General features: G+C 41.3%; 1 protein-coding gene across 1 annotated transcript in view; it reads right to left on the reverse strand.

The window, feature by feature from the left end:
• Nucleotides 1-14193, reverse strand: part of appbp2 (amyloid beta precursor protein binding protein 2) — a 237519-nt gene extending 223326 nt beyond the window's left edge. Inside the window, 1 exon segment of the mRNA XM_088380624.1 lies at nt 13841-14193. Coding sequence (XP_088236750.1) covers nt 13841-13978 — 138 coding nt within the window. The 5' untranslated portion in view covers nt 13979-14193.
• Nucleotides 14194-14322: the final 129 nt, after the last annotated feature.

Below are 14322 nucleotides of genomic sequence, written 5' to 3' on the forward strand. Positions count from 1 at the left end.
AAACCGCGATCTGACAAACGGCACAACAGTGGACAGTAGTAACAATTAAATGTATATACTCACTGTCAGGGTTTTCCAGGTTATCTTTATTGTATGATTATGTTGGAATGCAACCTGTAATAATAAATAACCTAGCTAGATTAGTTTTATGCTTATGTTGGAATGCAACCTGTGATAAATAACCTAGCTTGTCCCATCCTACACAAAGTCGTAAAGCACCCCTTGCTATGTTTTGACTAGAGGTCAAGGGCTTTCTCTATTCAGTCCACTCTTACCCCCACCCTGTTTCTCTTAATAAAAATGCTCTTGCAGGAGCCGAGAGTCAGACTTCCATTCCATCATCGCTGTACGCACAGCGACGAATGGACTCTCCACCTGCAGGTGTCTAAAAGGACTTACTTGTCTCCTGTGTGGTTCTTGCAAAATAAGTTGGAGTGAGCACAACTCTAACACTCACTTTGTGTCAAAGAGGCACACAATCACAGCAACATACTCTGTCGATACCAGCAACCTTTAACTTACCGCTGCGCACAAGTGAAAATGGGTATAATGTCTAGACCCCGAATATTAGACGACCCCCACTTTTTCAGTCTTGTTTCAATGCAAAAAACATCGTCTTATATTCGGGCCAATACGGTACATTTCTGTGAAGGCAACATAAATGCTGAAAAGTACATACAGATTTTGGAGCAACATATGCTGCCGTCCAAGCGACGTCTTTTTCATGGACGCCGCTGCTTATTTCAGCAAGATAATGCCAAGCCACATTCTGCACGTGTTACAACAGCGTGGCTTCGAAGTAAACGAGTCCGGTTCTCCCCTGGCCCGCTTGCAGTCGAGACCTGTCTCCCATTGAAAATGTGTGGCGCATTATGAAGCATAAAATACAACAGGGAAGACCCCGGACTGTTGAATAACTGAAGCGATTCATCAAGCAAGAATGGGAAAGAATTCCACATGTGAAGCTAGGAGAATTTGTCTCCTCTCTTCCAAAACGTTTGAGTGTTATTAAAAGGAAAGGTGATATAACAAAGTGGTAAACATGCCCTTTCCCAACTTCTACTGCATGTGTTGCAGCCATGAAATTCTAAGTTAATTATTATTTGAAAAATAAAATACAGTTTATGAGTTTGAGCATTAAATATGTATTCAATTGAATATAGGTCGAAAAGGATTTTCAAACCATTGTATTTTGTTTTTATTTACATTTTACACAATTTCCCAACTTCAACCGAATCCGGTTTGTGCATACGTATACATACGTACATACATACCGTAATTTCCGGACTATAAGTCGCGGTTTTTTTCATAGTTTGGGTCGGGGGCGACTTATACTCAGGAGCGACTTATATATGTTTTTTTTTCACAAATTTTTACTTGATCATTAAGACATCACTTACAAGTATAGTTGACCACTTCCCATGTTATTTTTAGTATAGTTGATCACTTCACATGCTTTTATATCTTTATCTTGAACATATTCAAAACATAAAAAATAGAGAAAACATCAAATAAAGCAATTAACGCTTTAAAGCACCATATCCAAGTCCACTGTCTGCTGTATGTACACTTGCTCCATTTTTGCTCCTATTATATTTATTATTATTATTTATTATTATTTGTTTATTTATCATTTATTCAACACTCTTATTTATTCATTGTTTGTGCCTTCTTGTTTTTTTTGTGTTGCTTGTATGCACATGTGTACCATCTCACCAAGGGATAGTGGAAACGTAATTTCAATCTCTTTGCGTGTCTTAGTATATATAAAAAAAAAAATCAACGATAAAGCAGACTTTGACTTTGATAAAACAACCAAAAAAAATTATATTTTCAGACGAAACTTGATGAAGGCGCTCTAAATTTCACCGTTGGCCGTGACTCATCAACTGGGTGGGCTTAAGAAAAATGGCACCAAAAAGAAACTCATATTTTGCAGGTTCCAAACTTCAAGTTGTAAAATATGCAGCTGAAAACAGTAATCGAGCAGCAGAAAGAAAGTTTGGAGAACCGTGATGTACCAATGGATTACTATTTCAAGTGACGTCAGTAGCGCGGCGCGTCGGTTGTTTACATACAAACGTGCCCACACAAGGACATCATTAGCGGTGATCATTTCTAAGTGACACGGAGGACAAAGAGTTTGAAGGAATTAAGGATTTGGAGTGACATAGAAGGTTTGAAAAACTATTATGGCTTTTACGCACGCCCGGTCCTACTCTACTGAGTCGGGGGCCGGCGCTCGGCCGAGGTGGTTGTCCGCGAATGGTGCGCGGGGCTCGGACATGGCCATTACGCACGCCCGGTCTGTCTGGAAGTCCACGCCGCCACACGCTTGGAAGTTTGTTTTGTTTAATAAAGAGCCGTTTACCAAACCCACGTCTATCCTTGTACTTTGTTAACGCTACAATATAGTTATATAGTAGATCTGTGGAATAAAGGCGAGGCTGACGTCAGGGCGCACGCGCGGCGATGTTGACAAAGGACGAGGAATTTGATCGATGGATTTAATGGAATTAAAATGCACGGATGGTTTGATAATATTATTGGCTTGTATTATAGTTATTTGAAATATAGTTTATCTATCGTTATATGAGCCTGTGGAATATGTGGAATATTTTGAAATGCAAGCGCCCTCTGCCGTGCGCACCCATTGTTGACAAAGAACGATTGATGGATTTAATGAATTGAAGTGACACCGATGGTTTTATAAACATGTTATTCATGTAATAGTTGTCCTTAATCACTCTATATGTTACGTCAGGCCCGTTCTCAGCTCTTTGTTTGTGTTTGTCACGTTAGCATACCTATCGTTTAGCCTGTTGTTGCTATTTAATGAATTGGAGTGACACTGATGGTTTTATAAACATGTTATTTATGTAATAGTTGTCCTTAATCACTCTATATGTTACGTCAGGCCCATTCTCAGCTCTTTGTTTGTGTTTGTCACGTTAGCATACCTATCGTTTAGCCTGTTGTTGCTATCGTTTAGCCTGTTGTTGCTCGTTCATGACTGTTTTTGGTGTGGGATTTTGTCGAATAAATTGCCCCCAAAATGCCACTTATACTCCGGAGCGACTTATATATCTTTTTTTTCACTTTTTGGGGCATTTTATGGCTGGTGCGACTTATACTCCGGAGCGACTTATAGTCCGGAAAATACGGTACATACATACTGAAGGAATGGGGTTGAAATACAAAAAGTCCTGCCTAGCTACAAAAACAGATATGCTCAAACCTCATTGAATAAAGTACATAAGCAGACAAGTATATTCACATATTAAATCAATAAAATAAACATTTTAAGCATATAATTATACCTGCACACCAAACCAATAAAGAAGACATAACTAGACATTTTTATATATGGTGATGACATAGGTTTTTATAACTTCATGATCTGATATGTATTTCTGTGCACTTTGAAATAACAAATGTTTGTTGATATATTGCCTGAATAGCATAACGACCCTTAAGGAACTGTAATGCATGCCTGATGTTATTCTAATTCACGGACACGGCCCAAGGTGTCTAAGAATGTTTTGTACTTGATTATATTTTGATTAATGCTTGATGTGACGTCGTATTTTGCCTAATGCTAGACGCCAGCCTTGGATTACTATTGAATGTTCTGGACGGAAAGAAAATGTTTTGACTAATAATGAAAATTACGGTCGGAAGCATAATTAAACTAAGAATGTGACAAACAAACAAATGCATGGAAAGTGGTGAGGAAAAACTTTGCATAGTCAGGGAACATTAACAAATTGATGATGTCACACACAAAACTTCACATTCGTCTGTGCAAAATGACAATAGTGGAAGGATGATGAATGCACGAGGTGCGACCATGTATGTATGTGCAAGAATGGAGGAGAATGTTTACAGGAAGGTCACTTGGAGATAAAACCAGCAGGTGCCAGAGGGAGACAGCCAAGAACCCGGCCAAAGATGATCGCCAAGGCCGAAAGACGAAAAGGAAAACAACAGCCCCCACACATCGAATTGCCCATAATCAGCACCCAACCCCACGGAACCAGCTCTAACCGAACCAGCACCCACTCCCATGGAATTAAACTCTCCTGCGAACTTGACCCACCCCAAAGACTCATCACCCATCAAACTCGGCCCACACCGGCATGTGCAACTAAATATAAGCTGACCAAAGAACCTTGAACGTTGCCTTTTCTGAATGGAGACTTTCTGCTCTTGAGCATTGTCGCACGAAAGGCCCAGCGCTGTATTGTACTTTCCTGAAAACAGAGCTTTCTTAACAAGAATTGTGATTGAACTCAACCAACCTGTGTAAGTCTAAATTTTGTTTCGGTGTCTCAGTCTTTTCCTTACATTGCAAAAGAAAACGAACACGCAGGGAGTAAATTGGATAACAGGTGATTGGTTCTGGCTTTTGCCGTGAGGCATTTATAGTGCGCTTCCTAAATTGTGAACCAAATCCAACAATACATACATACATACATACACACATACATACATAACATACCAGCTCAGTGGCCTAGTAGTAGAGTGTCCGCCCTGAGACTGGAAGGTTGTGGGTTCAAACCCCGGCCGGGTCATACCAAAGACTATAAAAATGGGACTCATTGCCTCCCTGCTTGGCACTCAGCATTAAGGGTTGGAATTGGGGGGTTAGATCACCAAATGATTCCCGAGCGCGGCACCGCTGCTGCTCACTGCTCCCCTCTCCCCCAGGGGATGGATCAAAATCACATGGGGATGGGTTAAATGCAGAGGACAAATTTCACCACACCCAGATGTGTGTGTGACGATGATCATTGGGACTTCTTCTTCTTCTTCTTACCAGTGACGTGCGGTGAGGTTCATGACTGGAGAGGCACTGACGTCTTCACACAAAAAAACCCTCAATAAAGCACATGGAATCAAAAACTTGTTTTCTATCGTGCGTACCACTCCGTTTGAAAAGACATGCGCCCGTTGTCCGAATCAAATCTTTTAATTACGGAGTTGGTCTTCCTTTCCTTTTGCTTAGACCAAAAATCGTTTGAGTTTGCATATGTAATCCTCCATTGTAAAACAAAATGTAAAAACTAAAAACATCCGTTTTATGTATCCTTCCTGTCCTTCTCTTATCTTCCTGTTTTGTTTCTGTAAGAGGCCTTCACTAGCGATGAGCAGAGCTCCTTTGCACAGGCAAAATGTTCTTTGTTTAGTTCAAAGGAACTTCTTTCCTTTTTGTTAACTGTAGTTTTGAGTCATAGAGTATTGTTGATCGGAACTGTTTTTCTTGGTTAAGTGTTATAGGAAAGACATACAGTTTGAAGTAGTTGCATATAAGTTATCCCATATTTACTCAATGTTTGTTTAAGAAACTGAATACAAGTTACCTCACATTTACTTAATGTGTGTTGAGGTGTTTAGGGTTATTTACTCATTATTATTGTGTGTTGTGTTAGTTTACCAAGAAGATAAACTTAGCAAAGGTTTAGTTGCATTGTTCCACAGGAAAGCGGCATTCAACGTGCTTCAAGTTATCTGATCACCGTCGAAAACGAGTCAGCCAACCACAAAGAAGCCAGCCGGTTGAGGAAGCAGGACAGACTCTGCAATTCCAGTGCTGGAGTCACGAGTCGGCCAAGGCCTCGCACCACATAACATTCCTTAGCTAATCAGCGTTGCTACAGCCACAATCTCCCCTCCCTTTAGTGTAGCAACGCCTCTGTAACCAGGGCAACCAAAACATTAAAAAGAGGAGTACGCAAATAAAGGACTCAGAATTAATGGAGAGTGTAACGAAGCTTGTCTTCTCCTCTTTGTTATAGTGTGTAAAATAATGCCTGATGGTACTTAAACCTGACACATACATACATACATACATACCGTAATTGCCTGACTATAAGGCGCACCGGATTATAAGCCGCACCAGCTAAAATTCATGGATATTTCTTTTTTTTTTTTTTTTTACATAAGCCGCACCGGACTATAAGCCGCACATGCACACGAGTTTTTTACAAAGAAAGACAGGCCGAGGTGTTGGTCCATCAACCTAGATCTGTGACGGGCTTTGTTGATGTTCATGTGGCTGAACGTCTGCTCACACACGTAGGTCGAGCCAAATTGTCCTCTCTTTTTTAAACATTCGGCATTCAGTGTCCACCTTTCTTTTCCTCGGGCCACTCAAGGATTCCAGGGCAAGGTTTGTTGGTGGCTTTAACGTAAAACTGTATCTGAAAGCTCAGTGCGCGAATTACGAGAATGTTGACGTCACAGCCCACACTCGAAATTCATCACTGACAGAAATAGAGCGCGCAGTGTGCCGGGTCTGCACTGAGTACGTACACACATTTGTGAGTGTGCACTGAGCTTTCTGACACGGCTTCCGGGAGTAAATGTGCAGGCGGGCATTGCCCCATCTACTGGGGAAACGCAGTCATTGTAGGGAAGATGACCACAAAAAAAAATTCCATCCATCCATCTATCCATCCATCCATTTTCTTCCACTTATCCAGGGTCGGGTCGCGGGGGCAGCAGCTTTAGGAGGGACTCCCAGACTTCCTTCTCCCCAGCAGCTTCATCCAGTTCATCCCGGGGGATCCCAAGGCGTTCCTAGGCCAGCCGAGACATAATGTCTCCAGCGTGTCCTGTGTCGTCCACGGGGTCTCCTACTGGTGGGACATGCCCGGAACACCTCCCCTGGGAGGCGTCCAGGAGGCATCCTGATGAGATGCCCAAGCCACCTCATCTGGCTCCTCTCAACATGGAGGAGCAGTGACTCTACTCCGACCCTCTCCTGGATGACCGAGCTTCTCACCTTATCTCTTAAGGGAGAGCCCGGACACCCCGCGAAGGAAACTCATTTTGGCTGCTTGTATCCGGGATCTCGTACTTTCGGTCACGACCCATAGCTCGTGACCATAGGTGCGGGTAGGAGAGTAGATCGACCGGTAAATTGAGAGCTTTGCCTTTTGGCTCAAATCTCTCTTTACCACAACGAACCGGTACAGAGTCCGCATTACTGCCGACGCTGCAGTGAATAAAATTAGCATGAACAGATCCTTACCATGGAAAATGCTAGAGGAAATGCATAAAAGCGACAACGAAAGAGAGACTGAGAAAGTGTGTGGCGAAGTATAATTGACGCTATTCCAATCCGACACTGAGGACGAAGACTTTGATGCTTTCAGTGCGCAGGAGGAAGATGAAGACGATGGCTCTCAGTGAATTTTACTGGTGTTTTTTTTTTTAAGCAGCTCTGTTAGTGCTGTGCTATCGTGTTGCTGCTGTGTTACTGTCGCGTCTCAGTGGTTTTTACCGGTATGTTTTTTTTAATCCAGCCTTATTAGTGCTGTTACTTCCGTGTTGCTGCTGTGGTACTGCCGTGTCACACGCATTGTTTGGAAAGAAAAGTTATTAAAACTTTGAAAACTCTTTCTGTGTACCGTCTTTCTTTGAAAAAACTCGCGGGCACATGCGGCTTGTAGTACGGTGTGGCTTAGGTATGAAAAAAAACAAGATTTTACCCTAATTTTTGCTCGTGTGGTTTATAATCATTATAATCAAGCGCATCTTATAGTCCAGAAATTACAGTAATTTGTTGCGGATGAAGTTGAAATAAAAACGATAAAATGGAAAATGGATTCAAAATCTGACATGATGCAACCTGGCCTGTTTACTGCAGTCACAAACACCAATATCACCGTTCTTATAAACACAACAATAACAATAATAAAACAAACTTAACACATCTAATAAAAATTCATTCAAGTTTCATAAAAGTGTTCATTTGTATTTAATTCATTATTATTTTAATCTTTAACTTCTGGTAGTGCAATTGAGGACAGATTCTCATTTGCAATATAAACCTATTTGCAGACAGCAAAGGATATAGTTACATATTTACAAGTTCATTTTTACAATGGTAATGGTTCGAGGAATCTCGGTCCGAATGGTCGGCCCCTATACATTTTCATCTAACCAAATCTGTCCAGCGATTTTATTTTTACTTTGAAATGTTTTTTAATTTGGAAAAAAAATCCGCGAAGTAGTGAAGCCCCGATAAACGAAACACGAAGTAGCGAGGGATCACTGTACACTGAATGCATCGTGGACATGCCAGTGATATGAGGCCAATTTCCATGGTTGAAGGCAAGTGTTTTAAAGCAGTTTGTCAACTCGTGTGCCGTGAGTGATGGTCAGGTGTGATGTGGAAAATTATCCAATTTCACCTAATTGGTCTAAAAATATTTTTTAAAAACGAATTAATTATTATTTGCAGATAATATGCCATAGTCGAGTGTCTGTGCTGTATTAGTGACTGGCAGCGTAATCATGTAATGATTCCTTATCACTAGATGGCAGCAGGGAGCGAATTGCATTGTGCGTTAAGACAAGAGAATTAGTGATGCATGAATGTGACAGGTGGCTAGCAAGACTGTGCTGACGGTGATGGAGAAGGTTTTGAAAAGAAAAAATGCTAACTCCGATCTGGGCCCTGGGCAAAATTCAGACCCAGATGAAGGCCCTAGTATGAGAAAGAAGGCAAATACCGTGCGCTCGAGGCAATACAATGAGAGTTATATTTCATTCGGATTTACTTTTACCTGGGATGCAACAACTCTGTTGTGCTTGGTATGTGGTGAAAAGCTATCTCACAGTGCTACGGTACCAAGCAAGCAAGTAAAATATACTGAGATTGACATTTTGTACATGCAACTTTTCATATTGTAACAGTGAAATCTTTCCCAAATATTATTGCACTTTAAGTGCACTTTTTATTTGAAAGAAGAAACATAAAAGATAAAAAATATATATTTTTGAGTTGATTCCTATTCAAGACAATGCCGATATTGTTAATATGGGTGGCTACGTCTTAACAGATTTTTGTTGGTGTGCCGTGAATGAAAAAAGTTTGATAAACACTGTTTTAAAGTGATGGTATCAAAATTCAATCCACGTTATGACCTTCATTCAAGAACCTTCTTCACTAAAAAAAAATTGGAGATAGGTTCAAAGAAACAAAGTGCAAGCTCATTGAGATTATTAATTTATTTATTTTAGGCTGAGCCTGAGTTGTCACTTTGCATTTGCAAGGCAAAACACGTACAGTATAAGCTTTAATTTGCTCATGGATTTTATGTTTGCACTTTTAATGGTCATGTGAAGAGCATTTACAATGTTGGTTGTGTAGGAAAGAATACATACAAGAGTACAACATTTTGAGTAATGTCGTGAGTTTCTAAGAAAAAAACAACAAAAGCATGTTTTATCCGATTACTCGAATAATCGATGTAAATAATCACTAGATTACTCAACACAAAAATAATCGATACCTACACCCCTAACAGACCACACACGCACACCCACCCACACACGCGCACACACACACACACACACACACACACACACACACGCACACACACACACACACACGCACACACACTTACCCACCTACCTACCTACCTACATACTTTTTTATGACAAAGGTTATGAGCTAATAAGCTATGCTTCATCTCACTGCTTTCCGAATGTCATTTTTTTCTGGGTTTTATTTTTTTACCTTAAGTTTCATTTGTAATGTTTTTGTGCAAGAACTGTCTGAAAACAAGCATAAAAAGGTTTGTACCGCAATTTTCGGACTATAAAACACGTTTTTTTTTCATAGTTTGGGTGGGGGGGCGACTTCAAAAATTTTCCAAAAAAACAAAGAAAAAGTGAAACCGCGATAAACGAACCGCGATGTAGCAAGGGATTACTGTAATTTGAATTTCAAGTGACGTCAGCAGCACGACGCAGCACGGCGCAGCACGGCGCGGCGCGGCGGTTGTTTACAAAAAGGATAAAGATTGATCACGGAATGACGAAGATGACGAAGGGCCCCACGTACTACCGGCATCATTAGCGGCTTTGTTTCTAAGTGACACGGAGGACGAAGAGTTTGAAGGATTTAAGGATTTGGAGTGACACAGAAGGTTTGAAAAACTATTATGGCTTTTACACACGCCCGGTCCTACTCTACGGAGCTCTCTTTCACCTCCGTGGATAGAAGTCAGGGGCCGGCGCTCGGCCGGTGGCTGTCCGGGGACGGTGGATGGCGCTCGATCATGGCTTTTACGCACGCCCGGTCCTACTCTATGGATCTCTCTTCCTCCTCCGTGGCTGGAAGTCCACACCGCCACACGCCTGGAAGTTTGTTTTGTCATTTACCAAACCCACGTCTTTCCTTGTACTTTGTTAACGCTACAATATAGTTATATGTTAGATCTGTGGAATAACGACGAGGCTGACGTCAGGGCGCACGCGCGGCGTTGTTGACAAAGGACGAGGAATTTGATCGATGGATTTAATGATTTAGAGTGCACAGATGGTTTGATAATATTATTGCTTGTATAATCATTATTTGATATCTAATTTATATATCGTTATATGGGCCTGTGAAATATTTTGAAGTGCAAGCGCCGTCAGCGTGGATTTTGTCGAATAAATTCCCCCCCAAAATGCGACTTATACTCCACAGCGACTTATATGTTTTTTCATGTTATTGTGCATTTTATGGCTAATGCGACCTATATTCCGGAGCAACTTTTCGTCCGAAAATTACGGTATTATTATTTGTATATTCTGAATAAACAGCACAAACAAACTTTGGCAATTAGCATGCTTAGCAACTCCTCATTCTACTGGGAGAATGCGTGACTTGGTTGAGGGGGGTTTATGTGTCACCGCCGCAAAGAGCATCCTATTACGCAACTCTAGACAGATTTACATATGATTATAAAGTTTGAGCTGCTGCAGCACAAGCTACCATATAGGAGTAAAACACTTCCGGGAATACGGGTAACAGGGGCATGTAAATGTGATGTCTTTTTTCTTTTAACCAGTGTGACTCATCCACAGTAACATGCTGTTGATGAGTGAGCATGTGCGATAAGAGCCCGGTCCCAAAAATCTGTCTAATTTTGAAAGTGGCTTTTGCTGTTTGTTAGCTAGTTATTACCATAATGCAAGGGTATCCAAACTACGGCCAGCGGGCCAATTGTGGCCTGTGGTCCATTTTTAATTGGCCCACAAGAAATTTTAAAAAGAGAATACAATACAACCCGCACTTCAACTTTTGCCTGAGCTGTTACTTGTTTAGCTGTTTATTTGTTTAGCTGTTCCACAACTATTAGCAGTGAATGAATGAATGAATGAATGAATGAATGAATGAATGAATGAATGAATAAATATCCATTTATGGAAAGCGGTGATTATATTTAACTATATAACATTTGACCAATTTTAATTGTTTTTTCTAACTAATACACTAAAGTTAAGGGCCAATGCTTTATTTCTAGTACCGTATTTTCCGGACTATAAGTCGCTCCGGAGTATAAGTCGCACCAGCCATAAAATGCCCCAAAAAGTGAAAAAAAAACATATATAAGTCGCTCCGGAGTATAAGTCGCATTTTGGGGGCAATTTATTCGACAAAATCCCACACCAAAAACAGTCATGAACGAGCAACAACAGGCTAAACGATAGCAACAACAGGCTAAACGATAGGTATGCTAACGTGACAAACACAAACAAAGAGCTGAGAACGGGCCTGACATAACATATAGAGTGATTAAGGACAACTATTACATGAATAACAAGTTTATAAAACCATCGGTGTCACTCCAATTCATTAAATAGCAACAACAGGCTAAACGGTAGGTATGCTAATGTGACAAACACAAACAAAGAGCTGAGAACGGGCCTGACGTAACATATAGAGTGATTAAGGACAACTATTACACGAATAACATGTTTATAAAACCATCGGTGTTACTCCAATTCATTAAATCCATCGATCGTTCTTTGTCAACAATGGGTGCGCGCGGCTGAGGGCGCTTGCACTTCAAAATATTCCACAGGCTCATATAACGATAGATAAACTATATTTCAAATAACTATAATATAAGCCAATAATATTATCAAACCATCCGTGCACTTTAAATCCATTAAATACATCGATCAAATTCCTCGTCCTTTGTCAACATCACCGCGCGTGCGCCCTGACGTCAGCCTCGTCTTTATTCCACAGATCTAGTATATAACTATATTGTAGCGTTAACAAAGTACAAGGATAGACGTGGGTTTGGTAAACGGCTCTTTATTAAACAAAACAAACTTCCAAGCGTGTGGCGGCGTGGACATCCAGACACGAGAGCTCCATGGCATAGGACCGGGTGTGCGTAATGGCCATGTCCGAGCCTCATGCACCGTTCGCGGACAGCCACTCGGCCGAGCGCCGGCCCCCGACTCAGTAGAGTCGGACCGAGCGTGCATAAAAGCCATAATAGTTTTTCAAACCTTCTATGTAGCTCCAAATCCTTAATTCCTTCAAACTCTTTGTCCTCCGTGTCACTTAGAAATGATCACCGCAAATGATGCCGGTAGTCCTTACGTGGGTACGTTTGTCCTTTATGTAAACAACCGCCGCGCCGTGCCACTGATGTCACTTGAAATAGTAATCCATTGGTACATCACGGTTCTCCAAACTTTCTTTCTGCTGCTCGATTACTGTTTTCAGCTGCATATTTTACAACTTGAAGTTTGTAACCTGCAAAATATGAGGTTTTTTTTGGTGCCATTTTTCTTAAGCCCACCCAGTTGATGAGTCACGGCCAGCGGTGAAATTTAGCGCGCCCTCATCCAGTTTCCTCTGAAAATATTTTTTTTTCAGATGTAGTTTTTTGTTTTGTTTATTTGGTTGTTTTATCAAAGTCAAAGTCTGCTTTATCGTCGATTTTTTTTCATATACTAAGACACACAAAGAGATTGAAATTACGTTCCCACTATCCCTCGGTGAGATAGTACACATATGCATGTGTTAATTGCTTTATTTGATTTTTTTCTCTATTTTTTATGTTTTGAATATGTTCAAGATAAAGATATAAAAGCATGTGAAGTGATCAACTATACTAAAAATAACATGGGAAGTGGTCAACTATACTTGTAAGTGATGTCTTCATGATCAAATAAAAATTTGTGAAAAAAAAACATGTATAAGTCGCCCCCCCACCCAAACTATGAAAAAAACCGCGATTTATAGTCCGGAAATTACGGTACATGGCCAACCCCCTCTTACATTTATTGATGTGGCCCGCATTGAAAACCACCCCTGCAATAATGCCTAGTATGAAGAAATTCGAGGCGGCTGGCTTCCATCCATCCATTATTTGTACCCCTTGTCCCCACGGGGGTCGCAGGTGTGCTGGAGCCTAACCCAGCTGTCATTGGGCAGTGGGCGGGGGACACCCTGAACCGGTTGCCAGCCCATCGCAGGACAGAGACGAACAACCATCCGCACTCGCACTCGCACTCACACTTATGGGCAATTTAGAGTGCTCAATCAGCTGACTGGCATGTTTAAGGGAAGTGGGAGGTAACCAGAGAATACCCACGCAGGCACGGGAACATGCAAATTCCACACCGAGAGGGACGGACGTTAAATCGAACGCGCACCCTCCGAACTGTGAGGTGGACGTGCTAACCAGTGCGCGGAAGTGCTAACCAGTGCGCCACCGTGTGGGCTAGACTTCGTATTTTCGCGTAGAGCAGGGGTCGGGAACCTTTTTGGCGGACAGTGACATTAATGCCCATTTTTAAAAATATATTTCCCGTGAGAGCCATACCATTTAAAAAAGCCATACAGGATGGCTTGACCGCAGTCAATTACTGAGCATCGTATAAGTACAAACTTATGCGGCAACAATCGGTGATCACTAATTTAAGACGTGAGACACAGCCGTATATTTAGAGCGTTAACACAACTCAAAAATTGAATATAAAATAAAAACAAGATATCCTGCACCCCTGACTAGTGATTAGACGGTTTTACCTTATAGTAGACATCGAACTGTATGTTTTCTGGGAGCGAGCGTATGTCCTTTCTTGATCGAATGTAATTGTCCACCACAACCGAAATAGCAGTGTTATAGAGTGACTCTGGAATCCATTCGAGCTCCACCGCAGCCATGTTATTTTCCTTCTCCAAAAGAACAGTTACAGTCAGCTATACACCTCCTAATATGGCATTAGATATCCAAACTATTGCCCTAACGATAATTACATTATAGGTATTGCCTCATCTTTATTATTCGTGTAAAGACTAACTTATTATTCGTGTAAAGACTAAGACGCGATTGAAGTCCGTGACTGATGCACGATCCATGTAGCGCATGCGCAGAAATTCGACCATTTTTGATCGCTAACTACGGCAAATACACTAGGACAAAGTACCTATATGGGTCATTCCGTACCAAATATTTCAAGCCTTCATAGTAAGTCACGTGAGTCCAAATTCACTGGCTGCGTCTTCAG

This window comes from Syngnathus floridae, chromosome 7 (genome assembly GCF_059516105.1).
Source record: "Syngnathus floridae isolate MCC-2025c chromosome 7, RoL_Sflo_1.0, whole genome shotgun sequence".
Taxonomy (NCBI): domain Eukaryota; kingdom Metazoa; phylum Chordata; class Actinopteri; order Syngnathiformes; family Syngnathidae; genus Syngnathus; species Syngnathus floridae.